Raw genomic sequence first — 22,505 nt, forward strand, 5'->3', positions numbered from 1 at the left:
TACATCACGTTCAAACAGGCACTCTGCGCTTGCGGGCTGCTTTGTACTTGTAAGCAGCTTTTACCGGTGCAGCGGCAGCAGTGGCGGCATTTAATCGTTGACGATCACCTTCTCGACTTTGAACATGACTTCTGCCTGCCGCTTGTGATACGGCGGACTTTGCAGTCCACGACGATGATATTTTGATCGATAGAAGAAAACGTCAAGTGTGAACATGTATAAGATTGTAAGCCGCGATTTCGAACGTTGGAATTGTTTGCCACGGCAAAATTACTTTTACAGCGCTGGAAGATTGTTATCAAAGGTGAGGAATGAATACGCGAGAAGTTGAAAACAAAGTTTGAGTTTAGGCAGGAATTTGTTCAAGTACGACTTGAACTGTTTTTCACGTATTCATTATCGCGGAGAACTTGACGCGTGTATAACGTCTCAACTATTCTTACGATATATATGTAGTATAATAAATAAAAGAGACGAGAAACGGAAAGAAACACGTTGTAATTACGCAGGCCAGTGAGGTCAGTGTTAATATGCCAGTCGCGTGAGAAGCAGGTTCCAAAAATGACACGTTTCAGTACGTACGACATCGCTTACAGAGGTTCCTGATTGCCGCGATTTTATAGTTGCGTAACTGCGTCGTGATGTTCTCGGTGCTTCGCGGATATCGAAGGAACGTTCGTACCTCGTCCGTCTACGACGCGTTTTCACAAAATTGTGGAGGCGGTACTCACCTCGAATATATCAATTTAGCACCACTCCGACCAGCAGAACTCAAATTACCGTCTCACCGGTCGACGTAATAACGAGTCTTAGGCGTATGTCCGTCGAGGTCGTTTCATTATAATACGCGCCGAGTAATTATCCACACGAATTTTCAAACTCCCCGACTGTGCGTGAGCCGCGAATGAACAACAACAACAGCAACAACAGAGTTTTGCCGAAATAAAAAATCAAGGATCAAACGCCGCAGCGTCTGGGCCGAAACTCGTCTATTAATGATTCTTAACTTTTTACCTGGAAAAGTCCCTCCTCGAGTATGAGCCTCCAACATTCTGGGCTCGGAGAATTTTGGTACAAGTCGGGTGTGGTCGCCGATTGATGCTGCACTTTGGTCATATATAATTTATACGTGCGCGTTCCACCTGCAGCCAATGCAGGACACGGAATGAAGAGGTGAATATTTAAAAAAAATTTTTTTACTCTTGCTTGTTGTTTACACTTCAGAATTCTCGCTGGTCCATTCCTTAATCTGTCCAGCCGTTACCTGACACCAATTTACCGCTCCATCCACCTTCATATCACACTCTACTGACACTCGAATGTTTTCTCGGCCGACTAAACAATCACTTCAAACTCCCCTTTGTAAATGAAAATATTCATTCGATTTTCGAACGTTAAGATTTTCATCTAGCTCTCATTCCTCCGTCCTTGAGCTTCAGAGGTTTCTCTTACGCTGGATTAATCGTAGTTTGCAAGCAATTATCGCGATTCGAAAATAAAACGTAAATTAGTTACAGAGATCCAGAGTCAATGAGAACAGTAGTTTGTTTTTCTTCACTTATTCGGAGCCCCGGAGCGAAACATAATTGTCGTAAAGGTTGCGTCGTTGTATCGTTTAAACGAGTAGTTACTTAATAATTATTATTCCTTTCTCACCCGGCAATTACTATTCGCATCGATGATTTGTTTCCCGTCAGTACAGATGTGACAGCGTTGGATTCATCGCGGAACACGACAAGATTTCGTCAAAATCTCAAACGTTCCGTAAAATTAACCACTTTCCATTTTCCGCCCGAGTGATTTCTGGATTTGTCCCGCACTCTGCAGCCCAGCCACCTTCTTCTTCTTCATTAAACTTCCCAACCGCCCTCGTCTAACTCGACTCTCAGAGACCAAAAACCACGGTACGATGCCTCCGTATCCTCCGGCTCTGCAGGACCGCGCGATATTTCGTCCAAGACTCGCGTGCGCCAAGACTAGGAGATCGGACATGTGCTCGGCAGAGAGAGGCGATCGTTACCTCAAGAGAGGGATACCTGTACTCACCGAGTATCTTCACCGAAGCACCAAGGAAGGGGACGTCTCCTATTGGTTAGCCCGACAGCTCGGTCGCTCTGCGGGTAAGCAGGAAGCTCGTTTTCTCGATGCTTCGTGTTCACGGATGACCAAGAGCCTGGGCATCGAACACTTTTCTGATAGGTATTCGCCTCGGTATATGCATGCGTGCATGCAGACTGTACGACTTGCCACACGCGAAGCGTCTGACATAGAAATAGAAGGAGTAGACCGTCTGCGTCTTTTTTTCTGTTCTGCAACAGCCGACCAGTCGGCTATTTAATCGCCCATCCAGACAGACTGACGCTAGAGTTATTCTGTAAATCATGATACAATAATCGTGGAATTCAAGGTAGGCGAAGAATCTTCAAATCCTCACTCGGCAGTTTGAGATTGAAATTTAATTATACCGCGACTGAAGAGAATCTCGAGAAAACTTTGTCGTGATCATTGTGCGACTGGTATAAAGGATGGATAAAACGCGATCCTCAAAGTTCTTGGACGAATTTAGCCCGAACAATTTTCAGCTGTCCTCGAATGTCAGGGATTCGGTAGGTAATGCGCATAAGAATAGGGTTTCGACGACGAATAATTGTTCGGTAACATGTGGCTGCACGAAATCTGGAGGTATAATACGCACGACGACTGACAATGATAATTGCACAGGTATCCTAGGTAGGCAGGTATGTGTGTACCTGCTACGCGTATGTAAGTCAGACATAATCCGTACACACGCACGATGTATAAGCCGCATTGTTAAGTGGCCGTTGTAAAGTAACGATCTCTGGCTGACAATGAAAATAAGAAAATAAAAAAAAAAAAAAAACTCCCACATCTGTATCGTTGCGTAAGTTTCAGGTACCTACGTCTAAAGTTAGACCAGCAGGTTTCCAACGAAGAAATTGTCGCTAATATTCTTAAATGATAACGATAAATTATGCGCCTAGGTTCATTTTGTAAAGTACGAGTATATCCAATATTCACAGTATATGTTTTACTTGCGTCTCATAGTTCCTTATGTTTGCAACATACTCGTGGTCAAGCGGATCTCCGTAGGTATTATACTTGTCCTCATAATTAGTATGAATTTTACGATGCAGGCGATCGAAGATCTCGACATTTATGCCTCTGACCACGTGGCAATTAACAACAACTAGGCAGGCATTACGTACTTTCTCTAAGCCGCGAGGCGTGAATATTTACAATTAATACGAAATTATCAAATGGTCGGAGCTGTAATGATACTGGAATATCTTGGTGGAAGAGAGTTCGCTGAAAATGATCAAATTATCGATCTACGTATCTAGATCAATACCGATCTACGTCTTCAAGTTTTGGATGTATTTATCGTGCAGGTTAATAGATCACCACAATTTGTTCAGCGCGTGCTACTTCAAAACTGCATCGTTTCATTCCGTCGGCGTAATTTTTCCCCCCACCTCTTCTCTTTCGCAAGCCATTTTCAACGGGTTAGGAGGATTTTAGTATTTTTTTTTTTTTTTTTGCACATGCGATTCCCGAGTTACGAGGTACAATTGCAGGTTGTGTGGTATAGTCTGCGGTCTTGTTCACCGCTACGAGTTCCTCCTGCAACTGGAGATCTCGTACTTAGGTACTAAGTTGTAAATTATAACTGCCCGTTTGCAGATCGTAAACACTCTCGAACATCCAGCAATCCTCACATTTTTCATAAGGTTTGAGCTCGTAACGTTAATGTAACGATGCATTTAATTTTAGGAAAATTCACCTTATTTCCCAACTTTAAGATTGTCGGAAATTCAGTAAAACGTAATGCGGCATTATGAAAGTTCATAATTTGCAAATTCGCTGCCTTTAGAGTTATTCCGAAGTTGCAAAACATATATATACATATTTATAATGTTTCTTTCAACGTTTCGATATGTTAACTTTGCTACAACTTCAACCTCGTATTTCTTCATCATCCAATTACAGCTCGTTTCCTTTCTTCGTCAGGTAGATGGTAACGGACGAGCAAATTTTTCACATTCAAAGTTGATGCAAGCATTAAACACGCGTTTAGCATAAAAGAGAAATAAAATATTGAAGACTGTCTTGCTTTGAACCAAATTTCGATCTTGGATCCTAAAATCGTTTTTAACTTGATTCGTCGTGTTTATTTTGTGTGAGATATATATATCATATATCATCGCATATCCTCCGCTGCATCTTCGTCCTTGTTTACCTCTCTTTCTTCCCCATTTCGCGGATGTACTTTATGACAACCAGTTTCCCGTGTAAAGTTGAATAACGGGACTCACCTGGAAGCCGCGGTGATGAGGATGGTGCGGATGATGAGGATGATGGGGATGGTGAAACTGCGGGGTATGAATCATGTCGGCGGCTGTTCCCGAGTCTTCGCTGGCAGCTTCGGAGGGCGACGGCGAGGCGCTTTCTCCAGTCTCTGCGCTCTGCTCCTGGCTACTGCCGGAACTTTTTTTCTTCTCGTTTACTTCCGGCTTGTTTTTCTGCGGGCATAAGAAATTCTATAGATTATCGCAAGGCGATGAAACTTGGAGGGCGCTTATCTGGATCGGTGCTAACGAAACAACAAGGGTGGCGGTAAAAATCATACCTGAGGTTGAACTTCATCGAGGCCGACAAGCTGCAGGGCTTCTTCGAGGCTGAAACCGTCGGGCAGACCAAGAGAGTCGTTGCTTAGAAGGTCTTCGACGCCAGTCGAGCCTAGGAGACTTCCACCCAGCAGTGCGGATGTGAAATCATTCTCGAGGCCCAAGGTGTCGTTTAGCGCGAGAGAATCGTCGTCGAGGAGATTCTGTTCATCCAGGTTCAACGGGTTGCCAAGTAGAGGTTCCTCGGTAGTTTCCGCTGCGCCGTCTCTTTCGCCGCTGTTCGACGGTCCGCTCGACTTTAGGATGTACTCACCTGAAATGAAGAGAACGTTCTCTTTACTCTTCTTTCATCTCGAGGATCGTTGGTTTATATAAATAATAGTATGTTCAATTTTTCTAAACGAATTCCGCAATGCAGCCAAGACACGACGATACTTTCCCTGTCCTCATGCATTTATCTTGTCCTTATTTTCATCGTAGAAGAAAAAAAAAATTAAAAATTCCTTTGCATCGGGTGACTAACCGCGTTTCCGCTGCAGGCTACCGGGCGTAAGGATTTGTTTTTGCTAACGGTGAGATCGGGTAATTTCGTTTTAATCGTAGGTATAAGGCAATCATACGTGCGGATTATTCCTTCGCTTCGGGACCCGGGTCAAGGTTTATCTACGTGTACCGAACAGAGAAGGAGAACAAGCGAACAAATCGAAAAATAGTACAAAATGAAAATAAAACAACAATCTGAGGTCGTATTGTGAATTGTTATTCACCTTTCGGAGCTCTTGGGTACAGGTTGTATAGATAAAATGGAGATCATCGAATAATCCAAGAGATATCAGATGCGACGAACGATATTCGACACTGTATATCGGCGTTGCCATTGAATCGCGGTACATCGTTTCACTGTTTTATTTATTGGGCGGATCCTGCATGCGGTTACAACGAGAAATCAACTCGATAACGAACTGTGAAATCAGTGCGTCCTTTCGGGACAAACTCTGTTGCACGCTGGCCATGTTTTTAGTTTTTTTAGTTGTTTTTTCGCCCCGCAAAACCAGAATACAATCAAGTTGACGGAGAGAGTAAGAAGAAATAAAGTATACTGCATTCGAAGCGTCTGCAGTTCCGGCAAACTGTACGTTATTATTTCAAAAGCATTTCACATTCTTCACCTACACAATAAGCTATTTTAAGATATCTCTTTGCCAACTAAATATTTCATTTCGACACACTGCCACAACACTTCAAGTAATACGGTACCGGGACGTTTCTGCAGGTCATTGTTATTAAACGTTTCGATGAAACCCTTCTTTCGCGTATTCATGTAAAGCGGCACTAATGCGGTGTTCACTGAAATTTTATCATCACGATCGGTACGGAATTTTATTTTCCCGCGCAGGGAAAAATCGAGCGCATTGAAAACCGTCCGCGTTAATACTGGCTCCGACTGTCGGCGGAGTCAAATTTTTTTGAGGGAAGGATAGAAAGAGAGAGAGAGAGAGAGAGAGAGAGAGAGAGAGAGAGAGAGAGAGAGAGAAAACGTGTAGGAAAAGGACGAGGGAAGAAGAGAAAGAGAGGCAGAGAATGAGAGGGAGAGAAAAAGAAAGAAGCAACAACGCAGGGGGAGGGAGAGACTGGAGAGGCTCGAAGAGGAGAGAAGGACCGAATGTAGGATGGGAAAACGAAAAAGAGAGAAAGAGAGCGAGGTGAGCGAGTGAAAGAAAAACGTAACTAATTGAGAGAGGAGTGTAAAGGGTGCGAGGAGAGATCCATCCACCTGCTGGTCCCTCGCTCGAGTCCCTTAACCTCCCCGTAGCAACCCTCGTCCGAGCCACGCCCTCGACCAATCGCATCTCTGGAGGAAGCCCTGCCACCTCCACCCTACTTCGTTCGCTCTTTTGAATAGTAGAAAATAATTTCGCCGCACACCTTCCACACTCCGAAAATTTCATGCGAACAACGATGTCTTCAAACGAAGTTTGATTTATCCGTTCACCGATCAAGCGCCGAAGTAATCGGGGTTTGTTTGACCGGAATTGGGAAAAACATTATCGAACACTTTTCGATTAGAAGCGGAGGAACGACTGCAACAGCCCGTTTTCAATGGTATCAGAGCATAAGACGAGTGATTCTTTCGAAAGGAGTGGAATGTTATCCTTTTTTGCCTCTCTCTTCGTTTTCGGGTACGACTAGGTTAAAGAATTGAAAGAATGGCAGGAAAGCTGGCCGAGGGGAAATGTTATTTGAGATAATAATCTCATATAATAATAACGCCTCCGGTTTAGGAACCCGCAGGAGCCATCGGGCAGAGGCACCTGCGGTTGACTTTTAGTCCGGTCTTCAGGCCTCTTAAAGGATCCTGGAGGAATGCGTCTACTGTCTAAAGCACGGAAGGTGTGCTGCTGGCGGCCTGGGACGGCTATTAGATTAACAAGTCGAACCCGCGACGCCATTGTCTGGCCCGAATTCAACCCCTGACCGCACCACAATGGCTGTCGTAATTTGAGGGAACTTCAGACCGGCATCAACCGCCTTCGTCACTTTGTACTCTAAATTGAACCATCCCTTAAACCGCAGAGTCTGAACACGGTTAACCATTCGGCAGTTTTGCCATTTGCCCCCGTTGCTGGGGGGCGTAAGTTGCTGGTGAAGACAGCTCAAGGATATTAAGGACAGGCTCTGCAATTCGACCTGATCATTTTAACTCGTGTTTCACCCCGAAACTCTTGCAGACAGACATTTACGCGGCTTTGATTAATACGGGAAAGAAATCGCACCTACTGGTCATGATAATCGGTTGGTATGAAAAGGCAGCCTACCGTCACAGTGGAACTGGCACGAATAAGTTCTACACTGAGTACAAGGCGGTACAAGAAGTAATCCTGTTATATCGAATGGAATTAGGTATGTATCAAAACTTTTTCCACTGCAAAATTAACAGTACGTTCGAAGATTTTTACGGGTGAAAATAATCGCTTCTTCCGCTGATTAAAAAGTTTCTTTCGTCACCGTCAAAATCAATCATTCAAAATAATTCATTCAGGTGAAGTTTCTTCTATACCCGGTGGGCAATAGAAGTTCGGATTTTCTTTCAATCGTTGTCACAAAGAGAAAAAAAAAATAAATAAATAACAAAAGAAAAAAAAAAACGTGTAACTACGAGTTACAAAAACGCACTGCAATGCTTCTGCTCGTTTCGAAACGATCCCGAAAATGGAATGTCGCCGCTGTGTTTCACCTGAAACGTCATAATTCAGTGTCCACTGTCCTATACTAAATCCATTAATCACGTTTCAGATAAACAGCAACCCTTACAACCTGCGCTTCCAAGCGCCCACATCACATCCACATCCACAAACCGTCAGCTAAACTCTGAGTTTCTATCTTCTCTTTCTGGTTAGTCGATATCACCAAATTTTCTCTCTCTTTCTTTAAAAGTATCCGAAAACTTCTCAATATCTTCACAAGAAAACATTATATCTACCACGGGCATGATCTTCTCGGGTGTTATTTTTTCAACGGGGAAGCGACTTGCGATGTCGAGATAATATTGTCGATCATTCCTGACTACGCATAGTCGGAAAACGTTATTTAATTATACGAATATCTTCCGGATTTTCGGCGAGGGATAAACTAAGAAATACCGATGAAGGTAGATTGTGTGGAAGAAGAAGAAGAAGGAAACCAACTTATATCCTGCAGAGGCTAAAAGCGCAAGCTCACGGTTCATTCGCCGATGCAAAAATCTCTTTCATTTTTAAGGTATACGGTATGTGTAAGGGTGGTACCTTTGAAGTTATGCCTGCAACTACTTCCTAGACATGAGATTCTGACAGATCATTTCTCATATCTCGCCATTGTTCGACTAATGGCGTTTTTCTAATAATATTTCTGGCATTACTTGGCAAAATTTCCAACCAATGGCCAATCTTCCGCGGGTCGAATGAACCATCCAGTTCGAGCAGGGGCTCACGTTATTCTTTGCACACGCGTTTGACACTCCTATGTATCTATTTTTCACACAGACAGAGGGGGGGAAGTGCATGTGTAAAAATACACACGCGCGCTTTACGGTAGTTTCATTGGGTCCTATGGAGGAGAACTTTGGGCCCCTCTGAATCGACGGCTCACGTTCCGATCACGATCTTGACAGCATTGTCCCACCGGTTGACAAATATATCGATGACGATTGTACCGGAGTTAGCGACGAAGGCCCAAAATTATTCACGAGCTCAGAACGGAGCTTGACATCTTACTTTTCTGCACTTTTGCGACTCGCTCGTTTGTTCGTTCCCCGCCGAGTGTGAAAAGTTCAGTTCTTGTCAACAGGCACGAGTTTCCGCACCTGGCAGCACGAGCAGTTTGAATAGTGCAATTGCGATCATTAATATTAATTATTTTTACAGCTGTCAACTGTTTTATTAGACGAGATTAACGGTGAGAACTTCCCACAGTGTGAACCGCCTACGTTAGACTAAACCACTAAATTTTGTACAATTTGAAACCCGTTTTACTAGCGAAGAAATCAATCGACGATTTTATTTAGTCTCTTCTGATTCAAAATTTGTGTAATGAATTTTCAGATATCTCTACAATTAGCGATCTGGTTATGCAAAATTTTTACACCTACATACCTGGGTGGAAGTAGTCCGAAAATAGAATAATCCAAGAAACGGTTCAACACCGTTCGTATCACAGCACAACTTTATTCAGATGCAAACTTTTCTTGTCACTTGAAAAATTTATCGGTACATGGATTTTAATATTGTTCCCAATAACATCTACAACGCTACAAACATTCTTCGAGCCAATATACGTCCACAACGGTGTCAATATATTTCAATGAGAGATTGAAAAATAAAGCCATTTTCAAAATACACCTGCCCACTTGAAAACTAAAAACTGTTTATTCAAGCTGGTCTCAAAAGTTTTTTAACATCCGCCTTGAACGTTCCACCAACGTTTTGATATTCCAACAAGAACCACCAACTCAAACAGCCATTTCTGTAGAATCAAAAATGTTCAAAACTTGATAACACCAAATTCAGCAATTCTGACACTAGACATTTTCACTGTGTTGGATTATTAGCACTGATTGAAAATGGTTATTTTCTTGCTATTTCTTATATTCTCTACGCTGTTGATTTATTTAGCGATAGTATAATGTCAGCGAAGAAACTTGATGTCTGTCGCACGACAAACTGCAACTGTCAAATAATTAAATGTGTCACTAGACCCGATTCATAGATGATTTTGATTGGACCATCGCATGGAGTTGACTGATAGACTATCGCGAAGCAAAGCATTGCCTAACTGGAGCCAGCGGAGGCATTGTCCCAGGGCCGTGGCTATGCTGTTAAAGAACCAACCAATCACGTCAGGGTTGGCTGTTATTCCAATATGGCTGCCAGACAATGTGAGCCGGAGGACTTCCAGCTAGAGGGGGAAGGTCTCTACCCATAATGCCATTCTCCGACTCCCCGCTGAGCAGGGAGCGTACCAAGGCCTGATCGGTCGACGTTGCCACACTGCGACAGGCAGGGGTGCATCGCTTCCTACCAACCTCCGAGTCATCGAGGGGCTGAATCTACCCTTGTCGAGGACTTCCTGGGCCTCCGAGAGACCCTCGACATTTGTAGACGATACCCTGGCTCCCCGATCTATAAGATCTTTCTTTTTTCATCTTCATTCGGATTAGTTGAAACAATTCCCAGAGAAAATTTGTCAAAAACTTGTTAAGCGTTACATGGTCCTGAATTAAAATCAACTTTAGGTGGTAGCGTAGGGCTTCGATACTACTTCCTTCATTCAAGTACTATATTCGAGTTCAAATTATCAATCAAACTGTGATTTCAAGCATGTATATCCAAGTATTGGCCATGTCAGAAATTATAAACTCTTAGAAGAAGTAGAGTTTCCAGTATTGGATGCGTACAGTTCTACTTTCAATTGGAATATGTTTACTATTGAAAAATTGAAACTAAATTGAGCGTTATAAACACAATTCTAACAGACGGAGAAATAAACCAACAAACGAATAAGCGAGAATAAAAAGAATCACTGACCTATGCCAAGCCACTGAATTGGTATTGATCTGAAGGGCCATAATAGTTCTGAAATTGGATGCAGCATATAATCCCATAAAAAGACAGTGGCCAGGTGACTAGCAATTTTTAGAGAGCCGGCGGAGGGGCAGAGACCCAGGCGTAGATAAAGGTTGTAAACCACTGCTGTTAGATGGTATCTAAATCCTGTCAAATGCCTCCTCTATTGATACCCTTTATTCTTGTGTCGTCACTCTCACTCGCACGCTTGATTCAAGATACTTTGCCCACCACGCCGCGAGCTTCCATCAGATTGGCTAGGTAATTACCACCAATAAGATTGTATTCCAATGTACGTAATGTACGCTGGCATAATGTTATACACGGATACCTGTTAGACCAGAACGAGAATGCACAGCTTTTTACACTTCATTTTCTGCCTTACCTTGTGATTCCTTAGCTATGAGCGGTTCTAAAATTCTAAAGCCCAGCGTAGCGTGAACTGGTATCGCCATGGCGCAGCGTGTAACATCCTAGTGAATATTTTTTTTTCATAAGATACTAGTCGACTCTAACAGTGCACAAAAAATTTTCTAGACCTCAAAAACAGTAATCACACCTTGAGTAGAAAGCTGAGGGAGACGAAGACCCGGCAACGCTGAGTGGCGCAGTCTGTTTGACAAGGATATAAATGATGCTGAATATTATGCGGAGAACTTAAGAGCCTGCTACTATCTGTTACCACCGACATCACGCACCCTCAACTCTAGACTTTTATCTACATAATCATTTCTGTAGAATAAATTTAACGCTAGATCTTCTCGTCCGGGAGCTGGATTTCTATTATCCTTGACGTAAGACGCATCGCAGTACAAAATGTGAATTATTTTTCTGCAATAATATAGCAGAGTTTAAAAATTTTGCTAATAACATACGAGTCGCATCGATTGGAGAAGGAGTTTCATTGATAGGATAATAATTATACGGTGAGGCTGAGAGATGGTGAGCTGCGCAGCGTCACGGAGGCTGCGTCAAGCCTCAGAGAGTGCCTCGACATCTATTGTTCTCCGATCACTCAGCCTTTGTCTGGTCTCTAAGATATTCCCACTGGTTTTTTATCCCACTTCTTCAGCTCTCCTAGACCGCTTTATTTTTGGGGACCCCCTAAAAAACCTCCCCAACTCCCTTATATTAATCACATTTTGTATACCTGTAGAGGCCAAAATATTTTAATCCCCTGATTTTACGCCTTTAGACTTTTTTTGCTAAATAAAAAGAAAATGTTGTTCTCAACTTCTGAAAAAAGTTAAAGACTATTCATGTAGTTTCAAGGTAGACTGTACGTTTTTCTTGTTCTACCAAAATCACTTTCGACGATTATTTCTTCAGGATTTTACTCATCTCTGGTACGATGGACATATAACTTCATACGATTTTGGAAACAATCTTCTTGGTGGCTGACAAAGTAGAAAACATTATTTCACATCCAAACCCATTAATGATTCTTGAAATTGAATAGCCGACTTGGTTTAATTGATCAAAAGTTGTAGCTTGAGGGAAGATTTGAAACTAGCTTCACATAAACCTGAGAAATAAACTCTTTTACAAATCAAGTGTACCAAAGTCAGTAACTTGTTAACGTCAACAAGTTATTTTTTTCCTCCACTTTTGCTAAAGTAAACCGAAATTATTCATATTGGTGGTCCACTTTGATATTCATATGAATAATTCACGAGTAAGCGGTATCGAAGTTCTATACTTTCCATAATACTATCACGTGGGGAACTGATTTATTAACTGATAAGTGCAAATCACTCTATGCCTGTGCCTAGGCAATAACTAACATAACAAAGCCATGTTAGGTATTGTTGTACCGTTGCTAAAGAACAGAGAGGACACCCTGCGCTGGTAAATAATAGTGGGGGCATGAAGTTGTGCTTTTCCTATACATTGTTGGAACGTTCTATAACACAAAATCAATGATAGATTTCTCAAAGGGATAATAGGGCTTTGAATATCTAGTGGAGGGAATTTTTTGGCTGCGACGTTGATATGAATTTAGATCACAGATGCCATGGTAAAACGTTAATATTCGACGCGATAATTTCAATATGCGATGTTCACACAAAGGGTCAGAGTTATTTCAAGATTCTCAGTTTCGCCTCGTCGATTATTAAACTTAATTTGAATTGACATCAATTTCCTGGCTGCGAGTGAATAACGCGATGTATCTCACAACAGAACTGCGATAACCGAACGAGACCGACAATTGCAGTAAGAATAGTCGACTGTAAGTTTATACACCGAATTGTTAACAACCCAATATAATTAGGAGAGTAATATCTGTTAGAAAAGTGTCGGTCATTGTTGAGACTGGACGTAATGTACAAGTGAATAGACCTATAATGATATCACACGTTGCCTGCCAAACAAACAGTCAGCAGATTTGTAAGTCGAGTGTGTTATGGTCCAGTCACCACGATAGTAAATACACACTGCTCCATAACGTAAGCTGTAAAACTATACGAGACATTTCTATCAGAGTGTAAGATTTGAATTGAAACGAAGAAGTCCGAAAACTCGTTATCGCTCAAAAAATTAATTGACAAGTGGGTGATCAACGAGTAAACTAAAGTCGGAAAATTACTTCAATTTGATCACAATTCTCTCCGATGACTTTACGAAAACGCGTACAGACAGAATATGTGAGAATGTATAACATCGTTTCTCACCTCTGACGAATGATCGAAGCGATTAGACTTATACGTGCGTGAATCCCAAAAGGTGCCTGATTAGTCAATTAGGAAATCGGATGATATCGTCAACAGCGGTTGGACGATCGGGCGGACAGAGTGCCTCCGCCACACGTAGGTCTGTCTAGGAAATTTCTGTAAACCGGGTCAAAGACCCGAGGATAGTAGTGGCTTACTGGCACAAGTCATTCTGGATTGTTGTGCCCCGTCAATGACCATTGTTGCCACCTCATAGTATGACTTACACTCTTGGGATGTTGCGCTTGCATTTTTAGAGGCCGTCGGAATGTTCACCTTTGATACACATAGCTGGGTCATCCCGAGCGGAATTGGGTCTCTTCGTATGCAGTGGTTTAAACTGGTCCAACGGCGTTGTTGGATTCGCGATTGCTAAAAATACAGCGATGAAACGAAATACGACTGGTGAAAGAGATCCGAGATATTCGTTTCGTTTCACTGTCGCTTGTTGCGATACTTTACGCGTAACCTCTTGCCTCGCGCAAGATTCAACCCATTTTCATAAATCCTGCAAGCCTATATAGCCACACTTCGTACACCGTTCATGTGCTACAAGCTTCCTTCGGCAGCGGCGCGAAGCGAGAAAGGATAATACGTGGATGTTACAGCTCCGCAAGACCTTCTGCACGAAATTACCGATAAACCAGATAACTTATTGGGCGTGAATAGTGGTGCAAAATGGTGTAAGGAATGCGCCGGCTAAGTTTGCTTCTTCGAGTTTTCAATTCCGACAACGATTTTCCATGTCGAATGAAGAAGCGCTCGGGATACGTACTTTTCACCAGCGACTGCGAATCATTGAATTCTCTTTCCACCACCGTGCGATCAATAACGAGTGATCAATAATTGTTACAACAGTTAATTAGAGATCGGTTGAACGAGGAAGCAAGATTTACTCAACGAATGCGGGGCGCAAAAAGTGATTTAGATTATTTCGATTCTATTACCAATAAAAGTATCAGCTCGGATTGTGGCGTAAGAAAAGTTATACCTACAAGGTTGTAGCCTTGATATTCGCTGTTGGCTGTTGGAGTTTCAAGGTGAATTTTCACCTCTGTTTGTAAAACGCTTATGTACACGTGAATTCTTCTCCTTCTCTCTTTGCCCACATCCAACATTGTATACTATAGTTTGTATAGGATGCTTTGGTCAAGTACTTGAACTCAGAAACTCCCGAGTTCAAGGCACAATGAATCTGTTACAGCTTCTCTGTATTCTCGGAACCTCTTACGGAGAACCCCTTAAACAGTGGATTATTTTAGGAAGGTTGAGACGATGAAATGTCATCCATTCTTCTCACGTTTCCGCGAAGGTATTCCTTGGCAAGAATTGGCGTTATGCTCACCGCGCGATCCGTTGTGAAGTCCAACCGTTCGAGTTCACAACCGATTCATCGGCATACCAACCGTACGAAAATCAGAGTCAGTGGAACATCGGGCCGTCAATTAAACTCGGGAAACCAACGGGAGGGAAGCTGTTTAGCTCCTGGATGGTTCGTTACTTTTTACCCCGTCGGCTGTAAGGATTTCTTGGGAAAGTCTTCGGACAAAAAATTGCCTGATGCAATAATGACAGGTTGGAGCTGGGTGGAGAAGGCAGGGCGTCTGAAAGGGCTAATGGCACTTGAGGTGACAGGCTGACCTCAACCCCTCTGCCTGATACATATCTATCCTAAATCAACATGGTCGGAAGGAGTGGGAGCTCTTGATTCTCATTGTTTAACGTTGGGCTTTGCATTCTTCGGTGTTTTGTATTTCTAAATTTACTCGTACAATATTATTTTTGGTTGATCAAATACGAAGCTGGTAGCATTCGGGTGTATCTGTATCGGGATTTCTATGCCGGACTGCCGTAGCTATCGCCAATTTTGCCGACACAATTTCAATCTCCGCGATCGTGTATGTGGAAAGAATTTTCGTGCTTGAACAATACGAAAGCGTTAGGTTTTATGTAGAACGAAACCAGCGTGTATTATACGGAGTGGAAGGTATACGTCTAGTTGGCGGGATGGTTCGGAAAGGTGGAATCACATCCAAACCCTGTTAAAAGAAACCTTGAGGGACTAGATGAGTTGCAAAATCCTTTCCAACGTTACACCGTCGATCCTGTCCAGGTAAAAAGTGGAATTTACAAAAGGTAAAAAAGCATTATAACACTAGAAGTTGAAAAAGCTTGACAAGTCGAAAGTTTAATTTTTCATTGCCCGCATTGACACATCATCATTTATTAGGACTATAGAAGAGCGTACGGCACGTACCTACGTCCCTTTCATAATATGGGTTTTATGTAAATGTTTTAATCCTCGGGGAATTGAAATGTCTTTGATACGACTCAGCTGTCCACGGGGTTGCCACGCCATCCCGTGCTCCTCGCCTTGGCTGGTTTCTCAAAGCAACAATAAACTTATCGTTCCTCCCTCGCGGTATACGTTGCACTCTAATTACGCAGCGACGTGCGTTTTATCCTCCGTCCAAATCTACCTTCTATTAAACCGAATTAGATGCCGAGCGTCTGTGTAACGTCGATCTCGGGGAAGCGAGAACATGTAACGAGATAACGAGTGGGCGGAATTAAGGAAGCGTTACAATATACATCCGACTAATTTAAACCCGGGTTAAACACGCTGCTTGCACGAACTCCAGGCCGCGCAGCCTGCAGTCTGGATACCTATCAACTCTTATTGTTAACGACGCCGGAATCCGGAATATCGTCGAATACATTTGTGCCTGCCCCATCTTTCTTCGACTCGCACAGAGGTTGGGCTTGAATTTACACCGCGTGCTGAGCCATGATATGAGTAATGGTGCGTACTCCTGTAGCAGGGGTGGTTGTCGCAAGTCACGCTCCCGAGCACCAACCCCCGAACGGTCTTTGCCAAGCAGCTGCCCCCGAGCGGGCGAGCGTAACCCCGAGGGATTCTAACATGGCGGAACACGGATAGCTCCAAATATTGATTCTCTCGTGGGACGGAAGAGTGATCTGAATTGCAATGAGGCTGTGCCGGGAAAGTCTGGAGCCGTGGTTCCTTCCTGCCCGGACAACTTTACAGCTCAAAATGCGCACGCGGCTTTTTTAATTTCCAGGTTCCGCCTCCGGATTTCTCATCGTCAGTCCAGAAGTATTACACAGACGACGAAACACGCGAGAAAGACAACCACTCGGATAAATTTTTAAATTTGATCCAGTTTCGTGTAAATCCATGACGCGATATAGACAGAGGGTGAAATTTCTAGCGATATGAAAAGCAATTTCCTTAATACATTTCATGGGCGTGGCCTGCAGGCGGCTACGTGGTTGTCACGTGCGCGTCGTTTATAATTTCCGACAACATATTCTTCAACGCGTTGGCCGAATATATACCATCGCTGCCCCCTCGAGTTTTCGACTATTGTATCGTTGTGTTCGCCGGTGGTATTCTTCTTCCAAGGACTGACAATTTGGGTTGGAGATACGCCGACGCTTTCGTTGGATTACACGCACAGGCGTACGAATAGCCCAGGGTTACGACAAAAGTTGAAAATAAAGTAAAACCCATCCGGGCCTCGAGGCACGCGAAGAGATAGTAATTAAAACATCGTTAATATTAATAATTTTCGTTGTGTCGCGTCTCTTCCTTGCCTTTCTACACACGCAATAAGCGTAATATCACAGAGTAATTGCTTCTAATTTTCGCATATTACGTGAACGGGATGTTGACTTTGTTACGTTTAATCGTTACGCAATTCAACAAACGAAAAGTACAAAGGCTATTAGAATCCACAGAAACGTGGCGGAGTAGAATGCGATTCAATTAAAAAACTCGGTACCGCACGACAGAATGCAGAGAATGGATAAGCGGCTAAGAAATACGTGCGGTCAGGCATTGGAACTGGAAGTTGAAATTTGAAAATCTGTACTATACTCGTCGAATCCGCCACGGTTTTGAGAACGTAGGAAAAAAAGAAACAGTGAAAAGAAAAAACTCTGCGGTAAATCGCGGCTCAGTTTGAATCCGCATGATGCCTGCAAAAACTCAATTGCATAAGTATTTGACCGAAATAATCGGTATTGATCATTGATCACCGACACAAAATTTACGGCTATTATTTATAACAAGGATTCATTTAGCGAGTTATTGGGTTTTTAGTCTTTGAAAGGTGAAGAAAGGCTGATCGTACTACAACCGAAGTCTCTTCTTGTGGCGAAGAACGATTTTTTCCTAAACTATTTTCGCGAACAAAAAATAAATAAACCAAAATTACGCGATACTATACACACGAAACAGAAGTCTCTAATTATTGTGCGTGGTGAGATTATATTACGTGCAATTTATCACCGACCATATTTCAATTTCCTTTTCATCGTGTAACAGAGAATTAACTGTCCGAACTGCCGCCTCTGTGGCAAAATGAAGAAGAGGAAAGACGGTAACGGAGAGAAAAAAAAATCGCGTCCCTCAGTTCGCCACAAAGACCGTAACGAACACGATACAAGGTGGATTTGAAATTTCGATACAGACGTTCGATCCACGTTCGCGAAGACCAGATAGCCCCGGCAAAGTACGGCCCAATAGTCAATCGCACACATAATCCATGACTAGTCAATATCAACAAGCCGCAAAGACCGTGACACAGAGTTTTAGCAAAGGATGTAGTCGTCTAAGACGCTCAAGAGGAATAAACCCGCGTTTATGTACCTCGGCAGAGTTTATTCTCCTTTGGTTTTTCGACAGGTTAAAAAAAAAAAAACGTCCTGCTTCCTACGGGATTAGCATCACCCAAGAACTGCGAAGTACTTACAATGCTCACGAATTCTTTGGTTCACCATTCCTATTCCATTCTACAGAATGTAGTAGCGAGAAGCCAGATGTTGAAGTTCAATTGGTTTCCAAAGCGCGCACCGTGCGGCTGTCTCGCTCCTCTTATTTCGTCGAATGTTTCCTCTCGAACTTTTTTCATTCCGCTTTTTTGCCGCCGGTGTCTCTTTCCGGTTCGAGGGGCGAGCCAAGCACGATTAGTTATTGTCCTCTACGTCTGTCCGAAGCTATTACACGCGATATAGACGACGCGCGGTATTCCGTCTATCGATGCCCCATGCACGCACCTTCATCGGAGAAGGCGGAGACTAAAGAACCGTACGCCTATGATAATTTATTCCCATATCACCCTCGCCGAGCCCCGTGTTATATACGTATATAACAATAGGTACAGGCAATGGGATCGTTTCTCCCTGCAGTCAAACCGAGCCATCGAATAAATTCGTCCCCCTCGCTCTACGATCTAATCCGAATTCAGAAGATACACCACGAATGGTTGTCGCCATTTTGACCGTTTGAATTATCTCGGGAATGGAAGTAAGAGAATTGATATTGGTCGCATTTTTTCGTTAATTACGAAAGGAAAGTTTTGCCCCCGGGATTGAATGAGAACAAAGTTCCTTCGCCATTTTCCTCGCAAATTGTGAAGCTTTCGTTTGAGCAACTTTAGAAAGCGGACTCTTCGCTTCGAATATCACGGCTTCCGAGCCGATGACCGACAGACGGAAGACGACGGCGTCGTGGGTGGCTGAGATTTGAGATTTTACACCGTGGCACTGCTGTTTACCGATAATCCATCAACTCTCTGTGTAAGTAACGCCGCGAGATCCGCAATCCATTGTCAGATCCGACCGACAAGGTCTAGCTATCCGACGGACTTACGTAATCCGTATAGCATAAAGATATTTAAGGTAGTTGGGTATTATACGTCGGCTCAGGATATACCGCGACAATTTATACGTGGGTTCACCTCGCGCGCATATCCATATTTATCATTGTTTATAACTAAGACGCGGAAGATGCCGCCTGTTTATTTTTCCTTTTCGATCCTGCAGCCTGTGGTGTCGTACGAATTACACGACTTTGTACAAGTACAAGCGGACATGAAAACAGATATCACGATACAGTCGTCAAAGACTTTCGAATCGAAATTCGATCCGGATTTTTATGTTTTTATTCTTCTGTTTCATGCGATTTTTAAAAGACGAAATTGTTCGTACGTTCGAGTGGAAATCGTCGTCCACAAAACGCGATTCAACCGTACAGCCGCACGTGCAGGTGTTTCGGAAATCGAGCTTACAGCCGGAAATGGCAGGAAACTAACCGAAACCCCGAAAAGTTAACCATAGAGCGATCAAGCGTGGAATTGGAAAACGGAAAATGGCGGCAGGTTCTTGGGCGCGGAGGGAAGAAGAACATCAAAGGAGGAAGAAAAAAATGACCGTTCGCAAATCGTTCGGACGAAAATTAATTTAGAAATTGGTGCTGTGGAAGAATGCGACGGTATAATCGATTTTCCAAAACGAAGTTTTGTGATAATTAGTTTTTCGAATCTATTTTCGATGGTGAATAATACGTTAACGTTCGTATACATATAAAGCAGTCGTGGATGCAAATTAAACTCGTGTCTATCAATTCGAATCTGAACGGTGTATCTATAATCTCGTTACAATTCATTCGACGTGTCTCATCATCAATTGGCATCCAGTTGCAAAAACAAAAAAGCACGCGAGTTTTATATCTGACGAGAGTATAAATTTTTTGCCCGAATATCATTCTGTGAATACGTGACCGTATAATCACTGTCGTACAAAGTTACGCTTCATACATCCATGTGTTCCGTTCGTATTGACAGAGAGTTTACCGCAGACCGCATCGATCCGCACTTGATCCAATCTTGATACAAAAAAAATTTTAAAAACCACGCAGGTGGTGCCCAGCGAATTTCAATCTCAATAAAACAGAATCATCCAAATACGATCTATAAATTACAAGACTGGTCCGCGGAATCATCGTACATATACCAACGTTTTTTTTCCTTGTTATTGTCTCCTTTGTTTCGTACTTTATTTAATTATTGTTGAGAAGCTGTAACCATACCGAGAGTAATAAATATACGATGTAATTGATCACGTCGTGAGATTTATTGCCCGTATCTTTTACCCCCCTTCCCGCAGCCTTGCAATGGAATTAGATATACACACTGCATTAGGATAGGCCTATAATCCTATCACGGAAAGAATATTTGCCGATTCCCTCGAGGCAAGCGCAGAGCAAACAGCGTTTGTTCTTACGATGCGAAAATTGAACGTTCGACAGTTTATACGTATGTATAACAAGCCACGCTGTAATTATAAATTGCAACGGTCGAGTTTCGATTGCCGTTGCACCGGACAATCGTGGGGCAATACGAGTCGCAGGATCAGCTTGCACAAGCGCGATACGATCTAACACAGCAGCATTTTGCTCCTTCGGTATTACTTGTGTAATAATGTATAACGCGTAATGTTGATCCGATCGATCGATAGCCGATACAATTCTGCGGCATGGCGTTGCGGGGGGATGTAAATAGGTATAACTGTAATAAATGAACAAATTTTACAATCCAACCATCATCGCATATCGGCCGACCGGCCGGTCGGCAAGCCCAAGACTCATTACCCGGCAATCTGTGCGCGCCGATCAAATCGGTCTACGTATAGGCGATTGATCTCTCTCTCTATCTCTTTCTCTCTCTTGCTCTCTCCCGCTCTCGCTCTCTCCCCATCGTGTCTACAATATATAACGTTCAGGTATACATATACGTAGGTGCATTTATTCAACATGGCGGTTGATTAATGGATCAATGGTCTTGCCCGAAAGGTGTAACAGCGATAGATAGCGTTTTTTAAAAATTTTTTTTTTCCATTCCGTATCGTAAAGGCAGCTGCCGAAGCCGCACACACATAAATATTGATACAAACATCTGTTAATACGGCGGGGGCGATGCTGCGGCGATTGCGCGTGTGTGGATGAGTATACCTATAACCGAATGTACGAGGCCTCTTCGACCAATTATAAATGCACCCATACTCTATGAAAGCAGGTATTCCGTATTATTCCGTATAAACTGCAAGATCTTCGCGTCAATCGCGACGATCGGCGGTAACGTCGATTGCCAATGAGTTAGGGTCAATAAATCGAGGCTCTTACACGGAACGCCTTATATTAGACGTATCGGACATAATATATGCATGTGATTCGTACCGTCTCGAGATAAGGTCACGTGGTGGGGGTCTATAATTAAAAAGCTAATCAACCGACAACTGTTGCTAGATACGGTGTGGCCAACCTCCCTTCCCGCCCTATTCGTGTACAGGTACCATTATTTAACTATCCTATAAAGGATGTACAATGCCAGCACAGTGCGATCGAGCAAGTTTTTGCTTCTAAGATCAATGTGTGCGTCGTGTTGTTTTTTTTCTTTTTTGCCTATTTTTTTTTTCCTTCCTTTTCTAGCTCGCCTAGATCCGCGTAGATCTCAATGAATCACTGAACAATACGTGAAATGAACGGAGTTCCAGTTAGTTATTAGTGAAAGTTGAAAAGTCGGCTCGATTTCATCACAGATTCAAATAATTTGGAGCCTTCTTCCGTGGTACGAACCGATGAAATTTTGTCGATAATCGGCAAATTTTTCCATTTAAAGTAAATTAGGAAAAACAAGAGTGCGGATTGTTTGAAAGAGACGACGCATCGTCACCATTATTTTCGGAATGTTGAAACTTGAATCCGAAAAAAAAATGAAGTAAACAAAAAAAATAAAAATAAATAAGAAATAAGAACAGTTTATGGTATGTACAACAATAGTATAATAAAAATATACCAGATCCCGGGTACATTTGTCGAGGGTTTAAGTCGACATCGTGAGACGAACGCGCATCGTTACAGACAAGGTGCGTATTATAAGTATGAAAGCCGAGCCTGTCTGGTCTCTAAAGTAATTAAATGCAGGGGGAGTGGGTGGGGATCGAGGGGACCGCGTGTAGAGCCTTTGCGGCGGCAGCGGGGTGGGGGCGGAGGAGACTCCGAGAGAGGAGAGGAGAAAATCAAGGGTGGGGGGAAAAAAGCCCGGCGAGAAGGGGAAACGGGGAGAGGAGAGGAGAGACGAGAGAGGAGAGGAGAGGGCGTTCCTCGAGCCACTCCCAGCGTCATCCGGAACTGCGCGCCCAGACTCCGCAGGAGGGTCCGGGTTCTTCTTCTTCTTCTTCTT

The 22,505-nt window shown here is 43.1% G+C and overlaps 1 protein-coding gene across 8 annotated transcripts in view; it reads right to left on the minus strand.

Annotated features, from left to right (window-relative positions):
- The window catches only part of cnc (NFE2 like bZIP transcription factor cap-n-collar), a 119,573-nt gene that overhangs the window by 30,399 nt on the left and 66,669 nt on the right, over positions 1 to 22,505 (minus strand). For all 8 annotated transcript variants that reach the window (XM_046632526.2, XM_046632525.2, XM_046632524.2 and 5 more), the window contains exons 4-5: positions 4,649 to 4,959; positions 4,335 to 4,541 (exon numbers count right to left, since the gene is read on the minus strand). In XM_046632526.2, coding sequence (XP_046488482.1) covers positions 4,335 to 4,541; positions 4,649 to 4,959 — 518 coding nt within the window. The remainder of the gene's footprint in view (positions 1 to 4,334; positions 4,542 to 4,648; positions 4,960 to 22,505) is intronic.

This window comes from Neodiprion pinetum, chromosome 6, assembly GCF_021155775.2.
Source record: "Neodiprion pinetum isolate iyNeoPine1 chromosome 6, iyNeoPine1.2, whole genome shotgun sequence".
NCBI lineage: Eukaryota > Metazoa > Arthropoda > Insecta > Hymenoptera > Diprionidae > Neodiprion > Neodiprion pinetum.